Below are 19,854 nucleotides of genomic sequence, written 5' to 3' on the forward strand. Positions count from 1 at the left end.
ACAGGATGTGGCTCAATATTTTCCAAAGATGAATTGTGATTTTTGCCTTGCAGGGCCAAATCCTGGTAAATGGAGCAGCAACAGAAGAAATTGAGGTTGTGGCGAAAAATGGCCGAATTTACACTCTGACTGGTGTTCTTACACCTCCCTCCATCGTTCCCATTTTACCCCACAGGTGTGATGAGACCCAAAAAGAAATGAAAACGGTAAGAAAATGAAAAGGACTAAAGAGCTGTTAACAGAAATGAAAGTAAAGCAAAATCTTGACTGTACACTTAGGATGTTATAAGCTGGATCCACAGGATAATGTGATATCATGGACTGACCAGATTAATATGTGGGTAAAAGGAACGTGGCAGAGTGAGAGGTGTCCCTAACTATTGAGCAGGGAACAGAAAATACTAAGAAGGGGCCCCTAATCCTCTGCACCTTCCACCCCTGTCCCATTTGAGCAGCACTCTCCCCAAAACCCCGGGGGGACACAGACCCTCAATTCAGATCATATGAGGACTACTCCATCCAACTCAAACCCAAGATCTTCCTCCTCACCCCACCCCTACCCCCACTAATCTGATAGCCTCCTTCCTTCAGTATCAAACCCAGCTCCCTCCTTCCATCCCTACCGCCACCACCCCATGGCTGCTTGGGTTAGGAGGTTAGGTGGGAAGATAGGTGAATGAGGAGGAGGATGGACAGAGGGTACAGATGAGCCATTCACTGTCACCTCCATCTCCTTGGATCACCAGGCTCGGGGCCAGTGTCAGGGAGCTGCAAGGGTTTCAGGGTCCAAGCAGTTGGGTGGACAGTGAGGAGTGAGTTTAGGGACCAGGGTGGACTGGATTGTACTGGGGAGAGCCACACAACACAGCACTGAACTCCTACAACTCCACAACTGCTGCAGAGAAGCAGCATGGCTGGGAGCCAGAAGGACCTGGGTTCTAATCCCAGCTCGGGCATTTATCTGCTGGGTGACTTTCAGGTCACTTTGCGGTGCCTCAGTTATCTCATCTGTACATGGGAATTAACATTGTAAGCCCCGTGTGGGACAGAGACTATGTCCAGCCCAATTTGCTTGTATCCACCCCAGTGCTTAGTACAGTGCTGGGCACATGGTAAGTGCTTAACAGATAGCACGATTTTTTTTCCTAGCAGCACTACCACCAGCTGCCAATGCCCACTCCCTGCAATCCTCCCAGCAGTGCAGACCCCTCCTCAGAGCAGCACCCCCTGCCAGGAGCCACACTGGTTTGTTTATGGAAGCAGTGGCCCCTAAAGTGAGCCTGCACCTCCTGTGAAGCCCTGGGCAGCTGTGGCAGAGGCAGCCTCCACGCTTTTAAGTATTTTATACGGGAATGCCCACTCCAGCTTTTTTTTAAAAAAAGAAAAAGAAATAGAATTCCGGTCCAGTGAGTTCTGATTTACTTTATCCACAGGCTGTTAAAAGCTTATCACAATTAATTCTTTTCTCCTCCCTCAAAGCAAATAGCATTAAGCTCCAGCTGCATAGATAAGGCTTCCTAAATTTCTTTGTCATGGGAGCAATCTGGCTGAGAGATGCATGGAACCAGATGTCCTGGGTGTCAAGGGAGCCCTGAGGAAAGGCAATTACTATTGCCAGGCCTCTGTTTCACCTTCTATAAAATGGGGGTAAACTGCCTTGTCTCAGAGGAATGTGAATGGATTAACCCACCAAGTATTAAACCAGTCCGTTAAAATGATAAATATAATTCTGGGCACTCGTTGCCCTTGGGTTGTTTTTGTTTTTTCTTATTTCAGTGTTAATTTTTTAGTTAAGTTTCAATTAGCGCTTCCAGCAGTTTCTTCCTGCCAAAGTGGTCCTTCCCAGTTCCCATGGAAACTAGAAGCTCAAATTTAAACAGCAAGAGTTTAAATTGGTAGAGAACGTCTCTCCAAGGAGCACAAAGTGCTTTACAGATAGTAGTTCATTAATCCTCCCAGCATGATTGGCAGATGGATCTTGGGTGGGCGATGAAATCCCCATTTTGTAACTACTTATATAACTAGAAAACTTCTCTTAGCTATAACTATAAAAGAGAACCAAAAGTTCTCTTTTAGTCAATATAGAACACTCTATGTTTCTCCTCTCCCTCACCTGGGTTATTATAACATTAGCCTTGGTTCTTTCCACTGCGTAGGGAAGATTAGAGTATGGTAAGGTTGTAGAGGTAAGTATGCCATCGGTTTACAAGGGGGAAGAATATTTAAGCCACTTCTACCCTATACAGGGACACTAAGCTGCATCAGTGCAGACACTCACTTTAGTTGGAGAAACAACAGGAAACAGAAGGCGATTAAGCTCCCTGCACTAGCTCCCAGCTGCCTCTGCTCCCCTGAGAGCCATGAACCAGAGAGTCAGCTTTGTTATTAATAATGATGATAATGATAATAATAATGACAATGGTATTTAAGTGCTTACTATGTATCAAGCCCTGTTCTAAAGATAGAGCACGGGCCTGCGAGTCAGAAAGTCACGGGTTCTAATCCCAGCTCCACTACTGGTCTGCTGTGAGACCTTGGGCAAGTCACTTCACTTTTCTGTGCATCAGGTACCTCATCTGTAAAATGTAGATTAAGACTGAGAGCCTGATGTGGGACAGGGACTGTGTCCAACCCAACTTGCTTGTACTCCTTCCCCAGTGCTTAATACAAGGTCTGGCACAATTACGAATACCACAATTATTATTATTATTATTATTACTACTACTACAAGCTAATCAGGTTGGACACAGTCTCTGTCCCACATCAGGTTCAGTCTTAATCCCCATTTTACACGAGGTAACTGAGGTGCAGAGAAGTGAAGGGACTTGCCCGAGGTCACACAGCAGACAAGCGGTGGAGCCAGGATTAGAACCCAGGCCCTTCTGACTTCCAGGCTCATGCTTTATCCATTAGGCCATGCTGTCCACACATAACTCTGGGGGTTTCACCTGATTAGGTTTCAAATGGACTTGGTGACTTGAGGCTGTCCTGTTGATTGAGATGGCTACTGAATGGCTTTGGCTCAAAAATAAGAGTAACCATTAGGGCAACCTGGCTGTGCCTTCTTGCTCCTTTGGTTTAGATGTGCAGTCCCCGGCAGGATGATCTCTGGAATAAAGTGCTTAGTACAGTGCTCTGCACACAGTAAGCGCTCAATAAATACGATTGAATGAATGAATAGCAAATGGTTTTAATCTCTAAAGGCCTCAAATTCTCTAGGGTCTAACATTCTGGATAGACTTTTCCACTAGGCCACACTGAGGAGCAGTGTGGCCTAGTGGAAAGAACATGGACATGGGAGCCAGAGGACCTGAGTTCTAATCCCAGCTCTGCCCAAGGCGTGCTGTTCAACCTTGGGCAAGTCACCTCACTTCTCTGTGCCTCAGTTCCCTCATCTACAAAATGAGGATTCAATACTTGTTTTCCCTCCTACTTAGACTGCGAGCCCCAAATGGGACCTGATTATCTTATATATATCCCAGTGCAGTACAGTGCTTGAAGCAGCATGGTCTAGTGGATAGAGCATGAGCTTGGGAGTCAGAAGGACAGGGGATCTAATCCTGGCTCTGCCACTTGTATGCTGTGTGTGTGACCTGTGTGCACAGCACTTCACTTCTCTGGGACTCACTTACCTCATCTGTAAAATGGGGATTGAGACTGTGAGCCCCAGGTGGGACAGGGACTGTGTCCAACCCGATTTGCTTGTATCCACCCTAGTTCTTAGTATAATGCCTGGCACATAGTAAGCGCTTAACAAATACCACAGTTGTTATTATTATTCATAGGGTAAGCAATTTACAAATACCACAATTATTACAATTATTATAGCAAAAATCAAGTGTCTACTCCTTAATCAAGGTCTCTTTTCAACCAAAAAACTTTGTTCACACTCCTAGCATTCAGCAGGAATCACAGTGAAAGAACACGATTTGGTAATCACATACTCTCCATGACATTATTCATCTAAGGGTGCCATGGGGTAAGACAAATCACACAATAGGCACCTAGCCAAAAAAAAGGTCAGTGTAGAGAAATTGGTGGCTTATCTAGTCTGAGATAGCCGGGGGAAGGTGCAAATCCTTCCAACTAAATATTTTCTTTCTCAACGTTGAACAAGGCCCAAGTGGTGGGAATGAAAATGGTTTGTTTGATTTGATTTGGACATGGTGTATCTTCTGTTACCAATAATGTGGATATACAAGAGGAGCCAGGCTCACATCTGACAGATGTGTCTGTGTCCATGCTTTGTGAGGGCAGCAGAGCAACTGGAGACACCTCAAAGAAGAACAGAATGGATGATGAGAGATTTAAAAAATGGGACCCATGAGGAAAAGAGTTAAACTAGAGAAAAGATGGTAGGAGAAGACTTAATTATTGTCTTCATGTCCCACTAGATTATAAACTTCTTGAGGGCAGGGATCATGTATAATTACTCTATAGTACTTTTCCAAGTGCTTAGAGTAGTGTTCTGTGCATGGTAATTGCTGAGTAAATGCTATTGATTGATGTGTACGATTTGTTGTCTACAAACATAAGATAGATACCTGTCAGACTAAAGTGGTTCCCCCCCCACCCCCTAAACTGTGAGCCCATTGTTGGGTAGGGACCGTCTCTATATGTTGCCACCTTGTGCTTCCCAAGCACGTAGTACAGTGCTCTGCACACAGTAAGTGCTCAATAAATACGATTGAATGAATGAATGGTTTCGTAGATTAGGGTTATTTTTAAAGAGCTCATAATGATAATAAAAGGGAAGGTTGGTTAGGTGAGGGAGGTTGGGTGGGCATAGGGCTCCTCTTCACCTCCTCAGAGGCAAGGTTGCAATTGTCACAACTGGGAGTAGTCTTCCCCGTCTCCTGGACATTTCTTGCTACAGTCAAAGTGTGTCTCTCTCTTATTTCAGGGTACTTGTTTAAGCTGCTCTTTGGTGTACTGGAGTATTTGCCCTGCTGACTCAGAACCCACAGTGAGTGTGAATAACTAATACTAAATCGTAACCTAGGAAGATAAACGGGATTTGGTTTTTTTTTTTCTATTTCTCGTCTTTGAATGGAATTCCTATTCTATCTGAAGAGGTGTAAAATGACTCTCACCACAGTGCTGTTTTTTTTTAAGGTGGTTAAATCGGTTTATGGTCAAAGAGAGTTATGGTCTAGAGTAACATTGGACTACAGCTAGGTACGGAGGAAAAAGTCCAGCAGGATTGGAGGTGAATAAACAATAAACAAAAGACTACCCCCTAGGCCATTCTTGGTGAATCATCTCCCCCAAGAATAGAATGAAAGGAAATTGTTTGAAACAGCAGAAGGGGGGATTTTGATTACCTATTAGGAACTATTTCCTGATCGTGAAGTTTGCTAGTCATGAGTTATGGTGGGAAATGGTGGGAATTATTCTGTGGGGCTTTAAAAATGAAACTAATTCTCAACTGGCAGGTCTAGTTAGGAGGGATCCTTGTAGAGGCAGGGGGATGGATTGGTTGGACCTACCAGCCTGCAATCCCATGACCTAACCCAGAGTGCATGCACTATTCACATCTGCTTTTTCTGTGGGGCCAAACACCACTTTTACTTGGTGATGGATGCCTCTGTGAGGAAAACAGCAAAGCTTTTCCAAGAGCCTGAAAGTATGGATTTTCTCTTGGTAGAGCAAACAAACAGGTTTGTGTTGCTCCAGCTTTTTATGATGACTTTTTTGATATCACTCCCTATAGAGAAGCTGCGTTCTAATCCCAACTCTGCCAATTGTCTGATCTGCAACCTGGGGCAAGTCACTTAATTTCTCCATGCTTCAGTTTCCTCATTTGTGAAGTGAGGATTAAGACTGTGAGCCCCATGTGGGACAACCTGCTTACCTTGTATCGCCCTCAGTGCTTAGAACAGTGCTTTGCACATAGTAAGTGCTTAATAAATACCATCATCATTATTATTATCATAATCATACCTGTTCTCCCTCCTACTTAGACTGTGAGCCCTTCCACTGTGCTGCAAATGAAAGTTTGTGTCTAGGGGATGCTATAACTTTTCCTTTTTTATTTCTACTCTCCTTTTAAATGTCTCCATCACTGTCCTCCTTGGTTCCTCAACTCTTGTGTCAGGCTCTCTGTTTCTTTTCCCTGTTTATTTATCTATGCATCCGCTTATTGTTCCTCTCTCTGTTCCAATCCCTCTACTTTCTTCACCCCTCTCCTCATTTACCTTTCTCAGCCTTCATTTCCTCAGTTACACAGTGTTTTTTTTTCCTTTTCTGTTTGACATCCTTTTTCCTCTCCTTATTTTTTATGGTATTTGTTAAGTGCTTAGTATGTGCCAGGCACTGTACTAATCGCTGGGGTAGGTAACGTTAATCAGGTTGGACCCAGTCCAAATGTCCCACATAGGGCTCACAGTCTTAATCTCAATTTTGCAGATGAGGTAACTGAGGCACAGGAAATTAAAGTGACTTGCCCAAGTTCACACAGCAGACAAGTGGTAGGTCTTCTGACTCCCAGGCTTGTGTTTGATCTACTAGACCAGGCTCCTTGGGTTCATTTAAATTCTTTAGAGCAATTCCCCCACCTTCTGCCTCCCTCCCCATTTTCCTGTCACTCTCCCCAAAGCCTTTTCTCTCTGTCCCTCTTCCTGCTCTTTTGTTCTTTTCACCTCTTTCCCTTTTCCAGTAGCTCTTCCTTTATTCTTTACCATCAGCTTTAAGGCTCTCTATCAGCTCTCCCCCTCCTTCCCTGATTTCCTTCCACAATCCAGCCTGCATGCTGCACTCTTCTAACACCAATTTACTCTCTGTACCTCCTTCTTATCTGCCTCACCTCCGATTCTTTGCCCTTGTCCTCCCACTGGCCCGGAACTCCCTCCCCCTTCATGTCTGACAGACCACCACTTTCCCCACCTTCAAAGTCCTACTGAAATCACAGCTTCTTCAAGAGGCCTTCCCTGACTAAGCCTTCATTAGCCCTGTTTGCATTCTTTTCTCCAGGGCTGATGCCCTTGGGTCTGCAGCCCTTAAGCACCTTAATATTCACTCCACTCACCGTAGCCATAGCACTTATGTACATAACTTTATACTCTGCCATTTCCCTTATTTGTAATTTATTTTAATCTCTGCCTCCCCATCTAGGACTGTAAACTCCTTGTGGGCAGGAATCATTTCTACCAACTCTGTTGTATTCTCTCAAGCACTCTTTGCAGTGCTCTACATACACAGAGTGCTCAATAAATACCACGGATTAATTAATGTTCTCCTTCCTCCTCTCCCAGATTTTCTTGTGCTTTGTCTCTCCCTCTTGCTCTCTGTTTATCTCTCTCTCTCTCTCTCTCTCTCTCTCTCTCTCTCTCTCTCTCTGTCTCTCGTACTCTCTGTCCCTCCGTTAGTGAGCTCTGTTTCAGCTGTGTGCAGTTATCCAATGGATGATCAGAATCCATCAATCAATCAGTGGTATTTACTGAGTGCTTACTATGTACACACCACTTTTCTAAGTGCTTGGGAGAATGATACAACAGAATTAGCAGATATGTTCCCTGTCCATAGTGAGTTTACAGTCTAGAGGGGGAGACAGACATTAACATGAATAAGTCATTTATAATAAGTAATTTAAAGATATGCACGTAAGTGCTGTGGGATTGGGAGTGGGGTGGATATCAAATGTCCAAAGGTCACAGATCCAAGTGCAATCAGAAGAAAAAAGTCCAGTAATTCATTCAGTCCAGTCTGGGATTTAGATTCCTCTTTTGTCCTGATTTGGGATTCCTCTCCTTCTCTGCCCTTTGGTAGAAATATTAAATAAAGCTGCATAGTCCACCCCTGAATAATCAAGAACTCTTGTCCTAAAGCCTCACAGAGCAGTGACACTCTCTGAGTAAATAGAAAATATTTTCCTTCAGTTGATTGGGAACTTCTGCTTAGAGGTGACCTTTCCCCTCTTATTCCTGTTGTAGGCCTTGTTCACCCATAAATGTGTCTACACATCCAAGATGGGAACCATGAGAGTTCCTAAAAGTGGCTGTGCCAGATACTGTAATTCTACAGTTAAGGTAAGATGTTTGTTGTCTCAGCAGAAGACTCTGACAGCCAAGCCTGCTGGTAAAAGTCTGAGGTTGCTGCTTTCATGTTGGGAAACTGACTACGCCTGAAGCTTGAGTCCATCATCATCATGATTGAGTTCTTTCTTAATTAATTTACTAAATTCTCACCTTTGCACGACACTGTCCTGGTTGCTAGATTGAGAATATAACATAGTTATACATCTGAACCTTCATTTTTCCATAGATGAGGTAGACCCAAAGGCAAGTCATTCATGCTGCTATTTCAGGCCCTGTAGCCATGCTTCCCAGTTATCACTGTTCTGTTCTCTTCCTGCCTAGAAAAGGCAGATGAGGTATCCCAGTCAACATTTCCAACTGTTCCCTTCTTACAAAAGGCACATATCTCTGCCCTGGAACAGGACACCACTAAGAAGCAGCATAGCCTAGTAGATAGAGCACGGACCCGGGAATCAGAAGGTCATGGGTTCTAATCCTGGCGCTGCCACTTGTCTGCTGTATGACCTTGGGCAAGGCATTTTACTTCTCTGTGCCTCAGCTCCCTGTAAACTGGGGATTAAGACTGAGCCCGATGTGGGACAGGACTGTGTCCAACCCTATTTGCTTTTATTTCCCCCCCAATGCTTAGTACAGTGCCTGGCATGTAGTAAGCACTTAACAAATACCAAATTTATTGTTGTTATTATCATTATTATTAATAACCCATCTTCCCTACAACCAGCCATGACCGAATGTTACTTTATGGAATTCAACTACGTTAATTCATTGGCCCGTCTCGGTGTTAAACAGTAATTCATTTCAGACCTGCACACTTAGTGTCATGATTCTGGATTTCAGAATTTCTGATTATAGTTTTCAAGCAAGGGCTAGTCAAAAATATGGAAAGGGTTAATGAAGAAAGGGTCTCCCTGAGTCTATCTTGGCACCAGGCCCAGCCTTCCAAAATCCTCCTGAAATATAGTCTCCATTTGGGTTTGTAGATATAGTGGGCCAGGGGTGTTATTAACCTAGCATTCTGCCCTGAGAGGATGGTTGTCCAGTTGTTTAAGCTTCCATGGTCAGGTAGTATTCTAGACTGGGATTTGGGAGCATGGGTTCTGGCCCTGTTACAACACTGATTTACTGGGCTTCCTTGTGACAGTTTTTCTCCCTTTCTAAGCTTTGACTTCCAAAAGGGGCATCAAAGGACAGATATGGGTAACATGCTTTTCCCCTTCAAAAAAGTAGCTCTGAAATGTGGAATACTTGAGAAATGGGAGTCATTATTAGACACGAAGTATGTGGTTGTTGTTGAATTAATCTGCAGGTCTTTGAGCAGAGAAAGGGAAGATGTATTTTATAGGTCACAAAGTAATGATTCTTATTTTTTAGATACCGAAGTGTTGCAAAGGCTTCTATGGTCCAGACTGCAATCAGTGTCCAGGAGGATTTTCCAATCCATGCTCAGGAAACGGACAGGTGAAAACAGAAATTTGTTTGCATCACTTGAGCGTGATGGTTTAAGTAGACTCCACTGTTGGTTTTTTTCAAAATCAAATAGAAATAAATCCTACAACAAGCAGCATCACTAAGAAACTGGACTGAAAGAACATTGCCATGGAACTGGAAAACTCACCCTCCCGGAAAAATTGATCTTTAAAATCTTGATGAGAAGATGATTTTTACTAGTATTATCTAAATTCCTAATGAGCACTGGACGAACCATCGTTATTATTTCACATTCTTTGAGTATTTTCCCAAACGCTAAGTGCCGATGAGAAGGGATCCCTATCAAGACAGCATTATCTAGAAAAAAGATCAGGGGTCTGGGAGGAAGCAAATCTATATCCCAGTCCCTGTTCTGCCACTGTCAATGAGAAAGTTATTTAACCTCTCAGAGCCCCCAGTTTCCTCATCAATCAATCAATAAATCAGTCATATTTATTGAGCACTTATTGTGTGCAGAGCACTGTACTTAGCACTTGGGAGAGTATAATAACAGAGTTGTTAGGCATCTTCCCTGCCTTCACGGCATTTATAGTCTAGATGGGGAGATCTGTATTATGGAAACAATAGAGTAGTAGTAGTGTTTATTAAATGCATACTGTGTGCAGAGCACTGTGCTAAGTGCTGTGAGAGAATGTTCAGATGCGAATGAAGCCTGCCTTTCCCAAACACGAGGTCTGCCATGAGGATAAAATGAGATAAATGATGTGAATGCATTTTGGAAACATGACAAATGCTGTATAAATGCAAGATATCATTTGTATTATTATCATCATCATCAAATGGTTTTGAAACCTAAACTTGACCAAATTGTGAGGAGCAGAATGTGTACTAAATACTTTCCTTAATATGGGTACCTTTTTAAACAGGATTTAAAGCAGGTATTTGTGTTTCTTTACAGTGTGCAGATGGAGTCAGTGGAAATGGGACTTGTATGTGTGAAAATGGATTTCAGGGCTCTTTTTGCCAGTTTTGCTCTAATCCCAATAAATATGGCCCTCGATGTGATAAAAGTAAGTAGTATTTCATCCCCCTTCATCTCTTGAGGTTTCCACTGATGAAGTAAAAATGCAAAGATGATCTCGTGATGGGACATTTGCTTATTACCTTGAAAAAGTGTTTATGCCTATCCCACAGGACTGAGGAACTTTGCTGGGTAGCGAAAAAAGTGACATATAAAGAAATGGCCACTAGCCTCGATTTGCTTCCCATGTGAATTGGAGAGTAGCCAAAATGCAAAGAAACACACTGAGAAGCCCACCACATCACAACAATCAAATGAAAAGTACAATATTTTCACATTAAGACACCGTGAGAAGCAGCGTGGCTTAGTGGAAAGAGCATGGGCCTGGGAGCATGGATTTAGGAATCTAATCCTGGATCCATCATTTGTCAGTTGTGTGATCTTGGACAACTCAAGTACCTTCTCTGTGTCTCAGTACCCTCATCTGCAAAATGGGGATTCAGTACATGTTCTCCCTCCTACTTAGAATGTGAGCTCCATATGGGACCTGATAATCTTGTATCTACCCCAGCACTTAATAAATACCACAATTATTATGTAAAATGGTTTTGTGGGCATGGAGAGTGAAGGAGAAGGCAGATTCGTATTCATCCAAGGTAGACTACCTGGAGAAAGGGCCAATTCATTTCCTATTATTGAAGAAAGACTCCATGGAGTCGGTGATTGTCAAAAATCCAATTTCCAAAGTCAACAAAGTGGGTAAAATGAGGCCAAGGGCAATCCTCAAAGTTGGTTCAGGCACCGGGCTCAGAGTATTTCAGCAATTTTTTTCATTATTGTTTAAAAGGTGTTACGGGGGATGAAAAGAAACTGTTTGAATAATGCAGTACAGAGTGGGGAAATGCCCAATTTAGAGGGTACATTCATTGTGAGGGACAAGAAAAACGAATGACAAGATGTAGGTGATGATTCCTTCTTCCTGCAGTCTACCATGCCACCTCACTCCTTTTTTAAATCAGAGCTTAAGGCCTAATTTGTCCCGGAAACTTTCCCTGATTAAACCCACCCACTCAACAACTCACAATTCTTGATCCATTCCTCTCCTTCATCTCATACTTGTAACTACTATATCTGGATGTGCACATTTTTTATGATAATTTTTGCCTGATCTCCCTTATTTGATGGGAAATCCCTTGAGGGAAGACACAACGTTTACTCTTTAACATGTTTCCCAGGAACAAAATGTAATCTGCGATCCCTGGGGCTTGCAAGGATAAACACTTATTGATTGAATGATGGCACCTCCTGGCAGATTTTAAATTTTACAATTCTCTTTACCTAAGTGAAATTCAGTAAGGTTGAGGACATGCACCTTTGGTGATCTCCTCCCTAGAAATGCAACTTGAACTCTGTCCACAAAGAGGGATGGGGATGATGCCTTGCTGATTTGGCTCAGACTTCAAGCAGAATAAGAATTAACGTCCGAAGGACTGTAACGAGAATTTCCTGAAGAATTTTATTTCAACTCCCATCACTTGAGTTGCCCCACTTTGATTTTTGACTCCGGCACTTGATTTTGCCAAGAGTTTATAGCCTTAGTGGTAACCCCAAAGAGAATCATGTTAACTCTGAGATCAAAATGTAATTTCTGTTCCCTTTTAGAATGTGCATGTGTTTTTGGAAAATGTGACAACAGAATTAATAGCAACGGGAACTGCCTGGCGGGATCCTGCCAGAGTGGCTATGCTGGGAAATTCTGTGACAAGCAGACCACGTCATGTGGGCCTTTTGTCCAGTTCTGCCATGCCCACGCCAACTGTGAATACAGCAGTGGTGCTGCAAGGTAGGTGGCTTGTACACTGAATCGATCGGTCAATAGTATTTGTTTAACAACTTCTGTGTGCCGAACACTGCCCCAAGCACTTTAGTGCCATCGAGTTAGAAGACCTTTTCCCTACCCTCAAGGAGTTTACAGTCCCGAAGGGGAATTTATAATCTAGTGGAGATGCAGCACTGCTTGAGTAATGTTGACTTTGGACTGTAAGCTCCTACTCCTAAACTGTAAGCTCCTTGTGGGCAGGAAACATATCAACCGACTCTGTCAAGTTGTACTCTCCCAAGGACTTAGTAGAGTGCACTGCATACCATGACTATTTAGTAAATATGATTGATTGACTGACTTGCCTTCAGTAAGGCCCTGTGGCTTCTTTTGTAGCGGCCCGGGAGAGATGGCTCTGGGTGTGGGGGGGATCAGGTGGAGCTGGCCGAGAGAGCCATTCAGGAGCTCCCGCCATCCTCAAGTATATCACTGTTCACAGAGAATCCCCTTCCATGCTTTTGGGTTTTTGCTCTTGTTTCCTTGTTCTGTTTTCACATTCATTTATTCATTCATTCATTCATTCAGTCGTTTTTATTGAGAGCTTACTGTGTGCAGAGCACTGTACTAAGCACTTGGGAAGTACAAGTTGGCAACATATAGAGACGGTCCCCACCCAACAACGGGCTCACAGTCTAGAAGGGGGAGACAGACAACAAAACATGTAGGCAGGTGTCAAGTCATCAGAACAAATAGAATTAAAGCTAAAGGCACATCATTAACAAAATAAATAGAATAGTAAATATGTACAAATAAAATAAATAGAGTGATAAATCTGTACAAACATATATACACTTGCTGTGGGGAGGGGAAGGAGGGAGGGTGGGGGGGATGGGGAGGAGGAGAGGAAAAAGGGGGCTCAGTCTGGGGCCAGATTGGGGTCAGTCACAAAGTGTCTTCTCCGGGAAAAAAGCCCTACTGAGAGCTCACCTCCTCCAGGAGGCCTTCCCAGATTGAGCCCCCTTTTTCCTCTCCTCCTCCCCATCCCCCCGCCCTACTCCTTCCCCTCCTCACAGCACTTGTATATATTTGTACAGATTTATTACTCTATTTATTTTATTTGTACATATTTACTATTGTATTTATTTTGTTAATGATGTGCATATAGCTTTAATTCTGTTTGTTCTGACGATTTTGACATCCGTCTACATGTTTTGTTGTCTGTCTCCGCCTTCTAGACTGTGAGCCCGTTGTTGGGTAGGGACCGTCTCTATATGTTGCTGACTTGTGCTTCCCAAGCACTTAGTACAGTGCTCTGCGCACAGTAAGCGCTCAATAAATACGATTGAATGAATGAATGAATTATACTAGTCATCTCTGTACTAAAAACTTTGAGAGGTAGAAAGGGAGATTATTTGCCCAGTAACCTTTCTCCCCTTGTAAGAAGTGTCTATGTAAATTAATAGTAAACTTGTTGGAAATAAATAGAACTTCAATTTAAAGGCAAAGTGCATTAAAATGCAACAATAGTAAACTGTTTTCAGTGAACCACTGAGCACATTACATTATGAGGCAGCAGTGGGGAAGCAGCATGGCTTAGTGAATAAGAGCATGGGCATGGGAGTCAAAAGGACTTGGGTTCTAATCCTGGATCCAACACTTCATCTGCTGTGTGACCCCGGGCAAGTCACTTAACTTCTCTGTGCCTCAATTATCTCATTTGTAAAATGGGGATCGTGGAACATACACTTTGTCCAACCTATCTTGTATCTACCCCAGCATGTAGTATAGAGCCAGCACATGGTAAGCACTTAACAAATATCATTTTTTAAAAATACCATATTGGGAAACATACCAGCTTCCTATTTAACAACTGACTCCACGTAATCTTTCATTATAGCTGTGTTTGCAAACCTGGCTACCAGGGAGATGGAACAATCTGTACAGAAATAGATCCTTGTGCTGGTTTAATCCCGGGAGGTTGTAGCAGCAATGTGAGTATTGGATTTTATTTTGAGAAGAGCAGTGTGTTTGTGGAAACCAAAAGGAAGTCAAATAACCAATATTAAAATCTCTTGTATTCTGAACTTGAATATTCTTCAATTTAAGGTTATCTAGATGGGGTCATGGGCAAATGCCCAGGGCTGTCTCTGTTGAAAGCCAGAAATTAAGTTTTCACGCTTCTTTTCAATTTTATTATTCTATTATTAAATAACAGTAAACTCAACAATTTTGACTCTTCTTTGGGAGCTAAAAAGGAAACTAAACTTCACATTCATTTTTTCCACCAAACTCCAAACACACTTATCTTTTAGGGATGTATCATCCCTAAATTCAGTTTGCTTTTAATCAACGACTATGAGGGTGTTTTGTTTGTTTTTACATCCTGCAGGCAGAATGCATTAAAACTGGCATCGGGACTCACTCCTGCGTTTGCCAGCCTGGGTGGACAGGAGATGGGAGAGACTGTTCAGAGATTAACAACTGTTTGCTGCCAAATATTGGAGAGTGTCACACAAATGCTACTTGTTTGTATGTGGGCCCAGGACAGGTAAGTGGAGTTCGACAAATTCCGATCCACTGAAGTGTGTTTATCGATGTAGTCCATCTTAAATCTGTTTAAAAGGCTCTTACTTTATACAAGCCTTTTGGTTAGAATATTGAGTAGTTTGACTCACAAGCATTTTAAATGGTCTTACATAAATGTTCAGAATCATTTTCTTTTTCTCGGCCAATGCTGCCAAGCTTCTTTTTGGCAGGGAACAACCCCACTTAATAATAATAATAATAATAACAATAATAATAATAATGGCATTTATTAAGTGCTTACTATGTGCAAAGCACTGTTCTAAGCGCTGGGGAGGTTACAAGGTGATCAGGTTGTCCCATGAGGGGCTCACGTTTCAATCCCCATTTTACAGATGAGGTAACTGAGGCAAAGAGAAGTTAAGTGACTTGCCCAATTGGCAGAGCCGGGATATGAACCCATGACCTCTTACTACAAAGCCCGTGTTCTTTCCACTGAGCCACGCTGCTTCTCCTGATTACTTTGTCCACTGCTTTCCACGCCTTGTCCTAGCCCCACCCCATGACCCACAAACCCATGGGGTGCCTAGTGCCATGTTTACCACCGACATTTGCTGTGTGACCTTGGACAAGTCACTTAGCTTCTCTGTGCCTCAGTTACCTCATCTGTAAAATGGGGATTAAGACTAGGAGCCCCATGTGGGGCAACCTGATTACCCTGTATCTACCCCAGTCCTTAGAATAGTGCTTGGCACATAGCGCTTAGCAAATACCATCATTGTTATTATCATTATTATATCCTCAAATGCCTTCCCTCCCTCCTCCACTCCAGTTCCCTGAGCCGTCTGTGCCAGTTTAAAAGTGGTACCAAATAGCCCAGAGAGGGGAGAGCCTAGAGGGTCAGGCTCTGGACTGAACAGGGACAAAGTCTTCCTCCTCTCTGGACATCATTCAGTGTCTATCTTCCAGGCTTGTGGTCTTTTCACCTGGACATGCTGATTCTCTTTGTTCCTGGTTGCATTGCTTCACTGTTGCTCACAGTGAGGTTCATTGCTGCTATTCTGCCCACCTACTCAGTTTTCTACCTTCCAGCTGTTTATCTCCATCAGCATGGCATTTCACCACCCAGAAGAGTATATAATCAACCACAAGCAAGGGGATTTTGCTGCACACACTCTCTCCTAGATCATGTATAATTATGCTAAACAAAACCAATCCTAACAGTCATCCTTGTGAGGTCCAGGGAATGACTATTTACACTTCTCTGTAAAAAACAAAAATAGCTATCAACCCATGCTATTTGTTCCTTTTTTTGAATCAGTTTTCCAGACATGAGAGAACATTCCCGCAACCATGTGATTATTTAATTTTTTAAGTCTTGGAAGTGGAACCAATAAAGTTTCCTTTGGTTAATTGCTAGAGTGCCTGTGAAGAACTATTGCGAAGAACAGTGGATGAGTGTGTGATGTGAATTCTAAGTACTTACGCCTGGTGTTGATAGTCATGTTCAAATTCCCATTATAATAGTTCTTTTGGAATATTAAAGAATGTTTTGGTCTAATATTTGGGGTAAAGCTGCTTACAATTGCCTTTTGATACAGATTTGAGCTTTCTTTCCAGAGAAACCCCTATTTAATATGATTCTTGAAAAATTGGCTGGGGAAAAACAACAAATCTTTCACAGACTCGCCCCTTGCTCACACAGTTCCTCCAGCTGGAACTCCCTCCCTCGCCACATCAGAGAGACCATAGCTCTGCCCACATTCAAATCCCTCCCGAACTCCCACCTCCTCCAACAAGCTTTCTCCCCATTGATTTCCCAACACTTTTAGTCATATCATCCCTTCAGCCAACTCCAGCATCAATGAATTATTTACACACACATACACACCCATATATATGAGTTCTAATCCCAGTTCCACCACTTGTCTTCTGTGTGACCTTGGGAAAGTCATTTCACTTCTCCTTGCCTTTGTTACCTTGTCTATGAAATGGGGAATAAGACTGTGAGCCCCATGTGGCACCTGGATTATGTCCAATCTGATTGGTTTAATATCTACCCCAGTGCTCAGTACTTAGAGTGCCTGGCATGTAGTAAATGATTAATAAATACCAGAACTATTATTATCATTATCTAATATGTGTCAGCTGGTACTCCAGAGTGGCTCCTTCCCCTGCCCTCAGTTTGCTGCTTGTGGTTTTTTGTTCTGTCCTGGAGCAGATCTACTGATTAGTTCACGTCCCCCAGTTACCCAACATGAATAATAATGATTGTGGTGTTTGTTAAGCACTTACTATGTACCAGACACTGTACTAAGCACTGGGGTGGATACAAGCAAATCAGGTTGGACACAGTCCCCATCCTGCATGGCGCTCACAGTCTTAATCCCCATTTTACAGATGAGGTAACCAAGGCACAGAGAAGTGAAGTGATTTGCCCAAGGCCACACAGCAGACCATAGAGACTCGTCGTGTGATGAGAGCTGAATTTCTTGCCTGGGTCCCCCGACAGAATGCCCTGCCTGTAGAACTCTCCCTGCAGACCCTCCGCCAGTCCGACCACCACCTCACACCCAGGCGCACACATTATTATTACCCGTGGTTCGTGTGAGCTCACACGAGGTCACACGAGCTCAGAGGGCAGGGCCCCGTTAGCCACTTTGTACCCAGTCGACTGCCCAGGATTAGTGTATGGGTGTGTACATTAGCTACCCTGGGCACGACCATTCATATGAGACTTTTGCCACGTAAAAACTGTCATCTTTGCCATTGCCCCTGTTCTACTGCCATAATGAGGCCCCAGTTCAGCTCCTAAGTGGTCAGCTCCACCTAAATCATAATGAGGCTTCTAAACAGTTTCCATTTGGCACCAGCAAGTCACTGTCTGTACTGTCTGTTTTGTTGTATACTCCCAAGTGCTTAGTACAGTGCTGTAAACACAGTAAGCATTCAATAAATACTATCAATTGATCTCCCTGGTGCTTTCATAAATAATCTGCTTTATTACCATTATCCTGAGAAGTCAGTTCTCCTGGGAATGGTGAATTCCCCCACCAGAGGCACCTCAGTGTTAATAATAACAACAATAATAATAATAATGGCATTTGTTAAGCACCTACTATGTGCAAAGCACTGTTCTAAGCGCTGGGGAGGATACAAGGTGATCAGGTTGTCCCACGTGGGGCTCAAAGTCTTCATCCCCATTTTACAGATGAGGTAACCGAGGCACAGAGAAGTTAAGTGACTTGCCCAAAGTCACACAGCTAACGTGGCAGAGCTGGGATTAGAACCCATGACCTCAGACTCCCAAGCCCATGCTCTTCCCACTGAACCACGCTGTTGGCCATTTCACTCCTCAAAAATATATATATGTATATTTATTCTTGATTCTTTTAGTTGTAAATATTTTATGTCTGTCTTCCCTATTAGAGTGTAATCTCCTTGCAGACAGAGAATGTGTCACTTTTGTATTCTGTATTTCCCAAGTATCTAACACTGGGCACTGCCCCAGGCTCAATAAATGCTGCTACTTATTACTTACTACGTGGGCATCCGCAGGCATAAATGCCATTTATTAAGTAAAAGTGTATACGGCCAATGGATAATGCTCATTGCTCTAATTGTTCTTATTTTTAAATCTTTTTTTTTAATCCTAGCATGAATGTGAGTGTAAGAAAGGATTTCGAGGCAATGGGATTGACTGTGAACCAATAAAATCCTGCTTGGAACAAGAAGGAAAATGTCATCCGTTAGTAAGTCACTTTTATTTAGTGAAAAATCATTTTGGAAAGAAGTGAATTGGTTGTGTATCCTCCCACTTTCTTAGGAAATGAAATACTCCATTTTCTAAATATCGAAATCTCCTATTAAATTACAGACCTAAGCAATTGTGCTTAAGTTTGTATCTAAGGCATTTCACTGTGTTCCTCTCTTCTATCTTCTTCCAATCACAAACATATGCTAGAAGAGGATGTGGATTCTAGTACAGAAAGTTCTGAGGAAAGAGAAAAATAATGAGATCAGGGTATCTCTGATTACTTTTTGTCAGTTTCTCTGCCACTTTATAATTCCACCTCTCTTTCATTGTTTCAGCCTCTGCTTCTCTCTGGTTCCTGCCTCATTTTTGCCTCCTCTAATGCCCTCCCTCAATCTCTCCTTGTCTCAACATATGTGTCTCATTTCCTGAACCCTCTCTTCAAGCTGAAGCTCTTATTGCCTCCTGTCCTGTCATTAAAAACACAGTTAAGGCACCAAAATATTCCTACCGTCATTATTATGGTACTTGTTAGCACTTACTGTGTGCCAAGCACTGTACTGAGCACTTGGGTAGATACAAGATATTCAGATTGGACAAAGTGTCTGTCCCACCTGGTGCTCATGGTCTAAATTGAAGGAAGGAGGATTTGATCCCCATTTTACGGATGAGGGAACAGAGGCACAGAGAAGTTAAAAGAATTGCACAAGGTCACACAACAGACATGTGGCGGAGCTGGGATTAGAACTAGGTCTTCTGATTCCTAGGCCTGTGATCTTTTCCACTAGGCCTTGCTGCTTCCTTTAACTGTAAGATGTCAGTTAAAGAAAAGAAGGGGGAAATATGGAACAGCATAGCCAGTGGAATAGCTCACAGAGACCAAAAATGAATAAAAGGCTCTCACTGGGGAGAGAAAAGGTGAATCGGAAATCAATTATTTTCCCATTCCAAAACCTCAGATACTTGGGGGTCACTTTATATCCAGGGGCATCTTGTTTTGGAAATTCTATGCTGTTTCTTTTATGCTGCTCCAATTCTCTAATAGAAGCACCAGATGCAGAGTAGATGGACAGTGTTAGTATTTATTCACTGTGGAATAAAATCTGCCAGAGATGTAATGTGTTTAGTGATTGGTTTTGCTTAGAAAGCTGGTTCCTGCCATTTCACTGTGCTTGCTATTTATCCCCCAGGGATAGCATTAAAATACTCAACCTGAGAAATGGTTCTTCCTCATCTCCAGGTTATCACAGTAGCTAATGAAGATCTAATAGTT

At 42.8% G+C, this 19,854-nt stretch overlaps 1 protein-coding gene across 1 annotated transcript in view; it reads left to right on the plus strand.

Annotated features, from left to right (window-relative positions):
* STAB2 (stabilin 2) overlaps nt 1–19,854 on the plus strand; it is a 113,792-nt gene that overhangs the window by 39,699 nt on the left and 54,239 nt on the right. The window contains exons 19-27 of the mRNA XM_038756908.1: nt 54–206; nt 4,904–4,966; nt 7,932–8,027; nt 9,408–9,494; nt 10,423–10,534; nt 12,148–12,328; nt 14,202–14,295; nt 14,694–14,852; nt 18,484–18,579. Of these exons, the coding sequence (XP_038612836.1) occupies nt 54–206; nt 4,904–4,966; nt 7,932–8,027; nt 9,408–9,494; nt 10,423–10,534; nt 12,148–12,328; nt 14,202–14,295; nt 14,694–14,852; nt 18,484–18,579 (1,041 nt within the window). The remainder of the gene's footprint in view (nt 1–53; nt 207–4,903; nt 4,967–7,931; nt 8,028–9,407; nt 9,495–10,422; nt 10,535–12,147; nt 12,329–14,201; nt 14,296–14,693; nt 14,853–18,483; nt 18,580–19,854) is intronic.

The sequence above is a fragment of the Tachyglossus aculeatus genome, chromosome 14 (genome assembly GCF_015852505.1).
Source record: "Tachyglossus aculeatus isolate mTacAcu1 chromosome 14, mTacAcu1.pri, whole genome shotgun sequence".
Taxonomy (NCBI): Eukaryota; Metazoa; Chordata; class Mammalia; order Monotremata; family Tachyglossidae; genus Tachyglossus; species Tachyglossus aculeatus.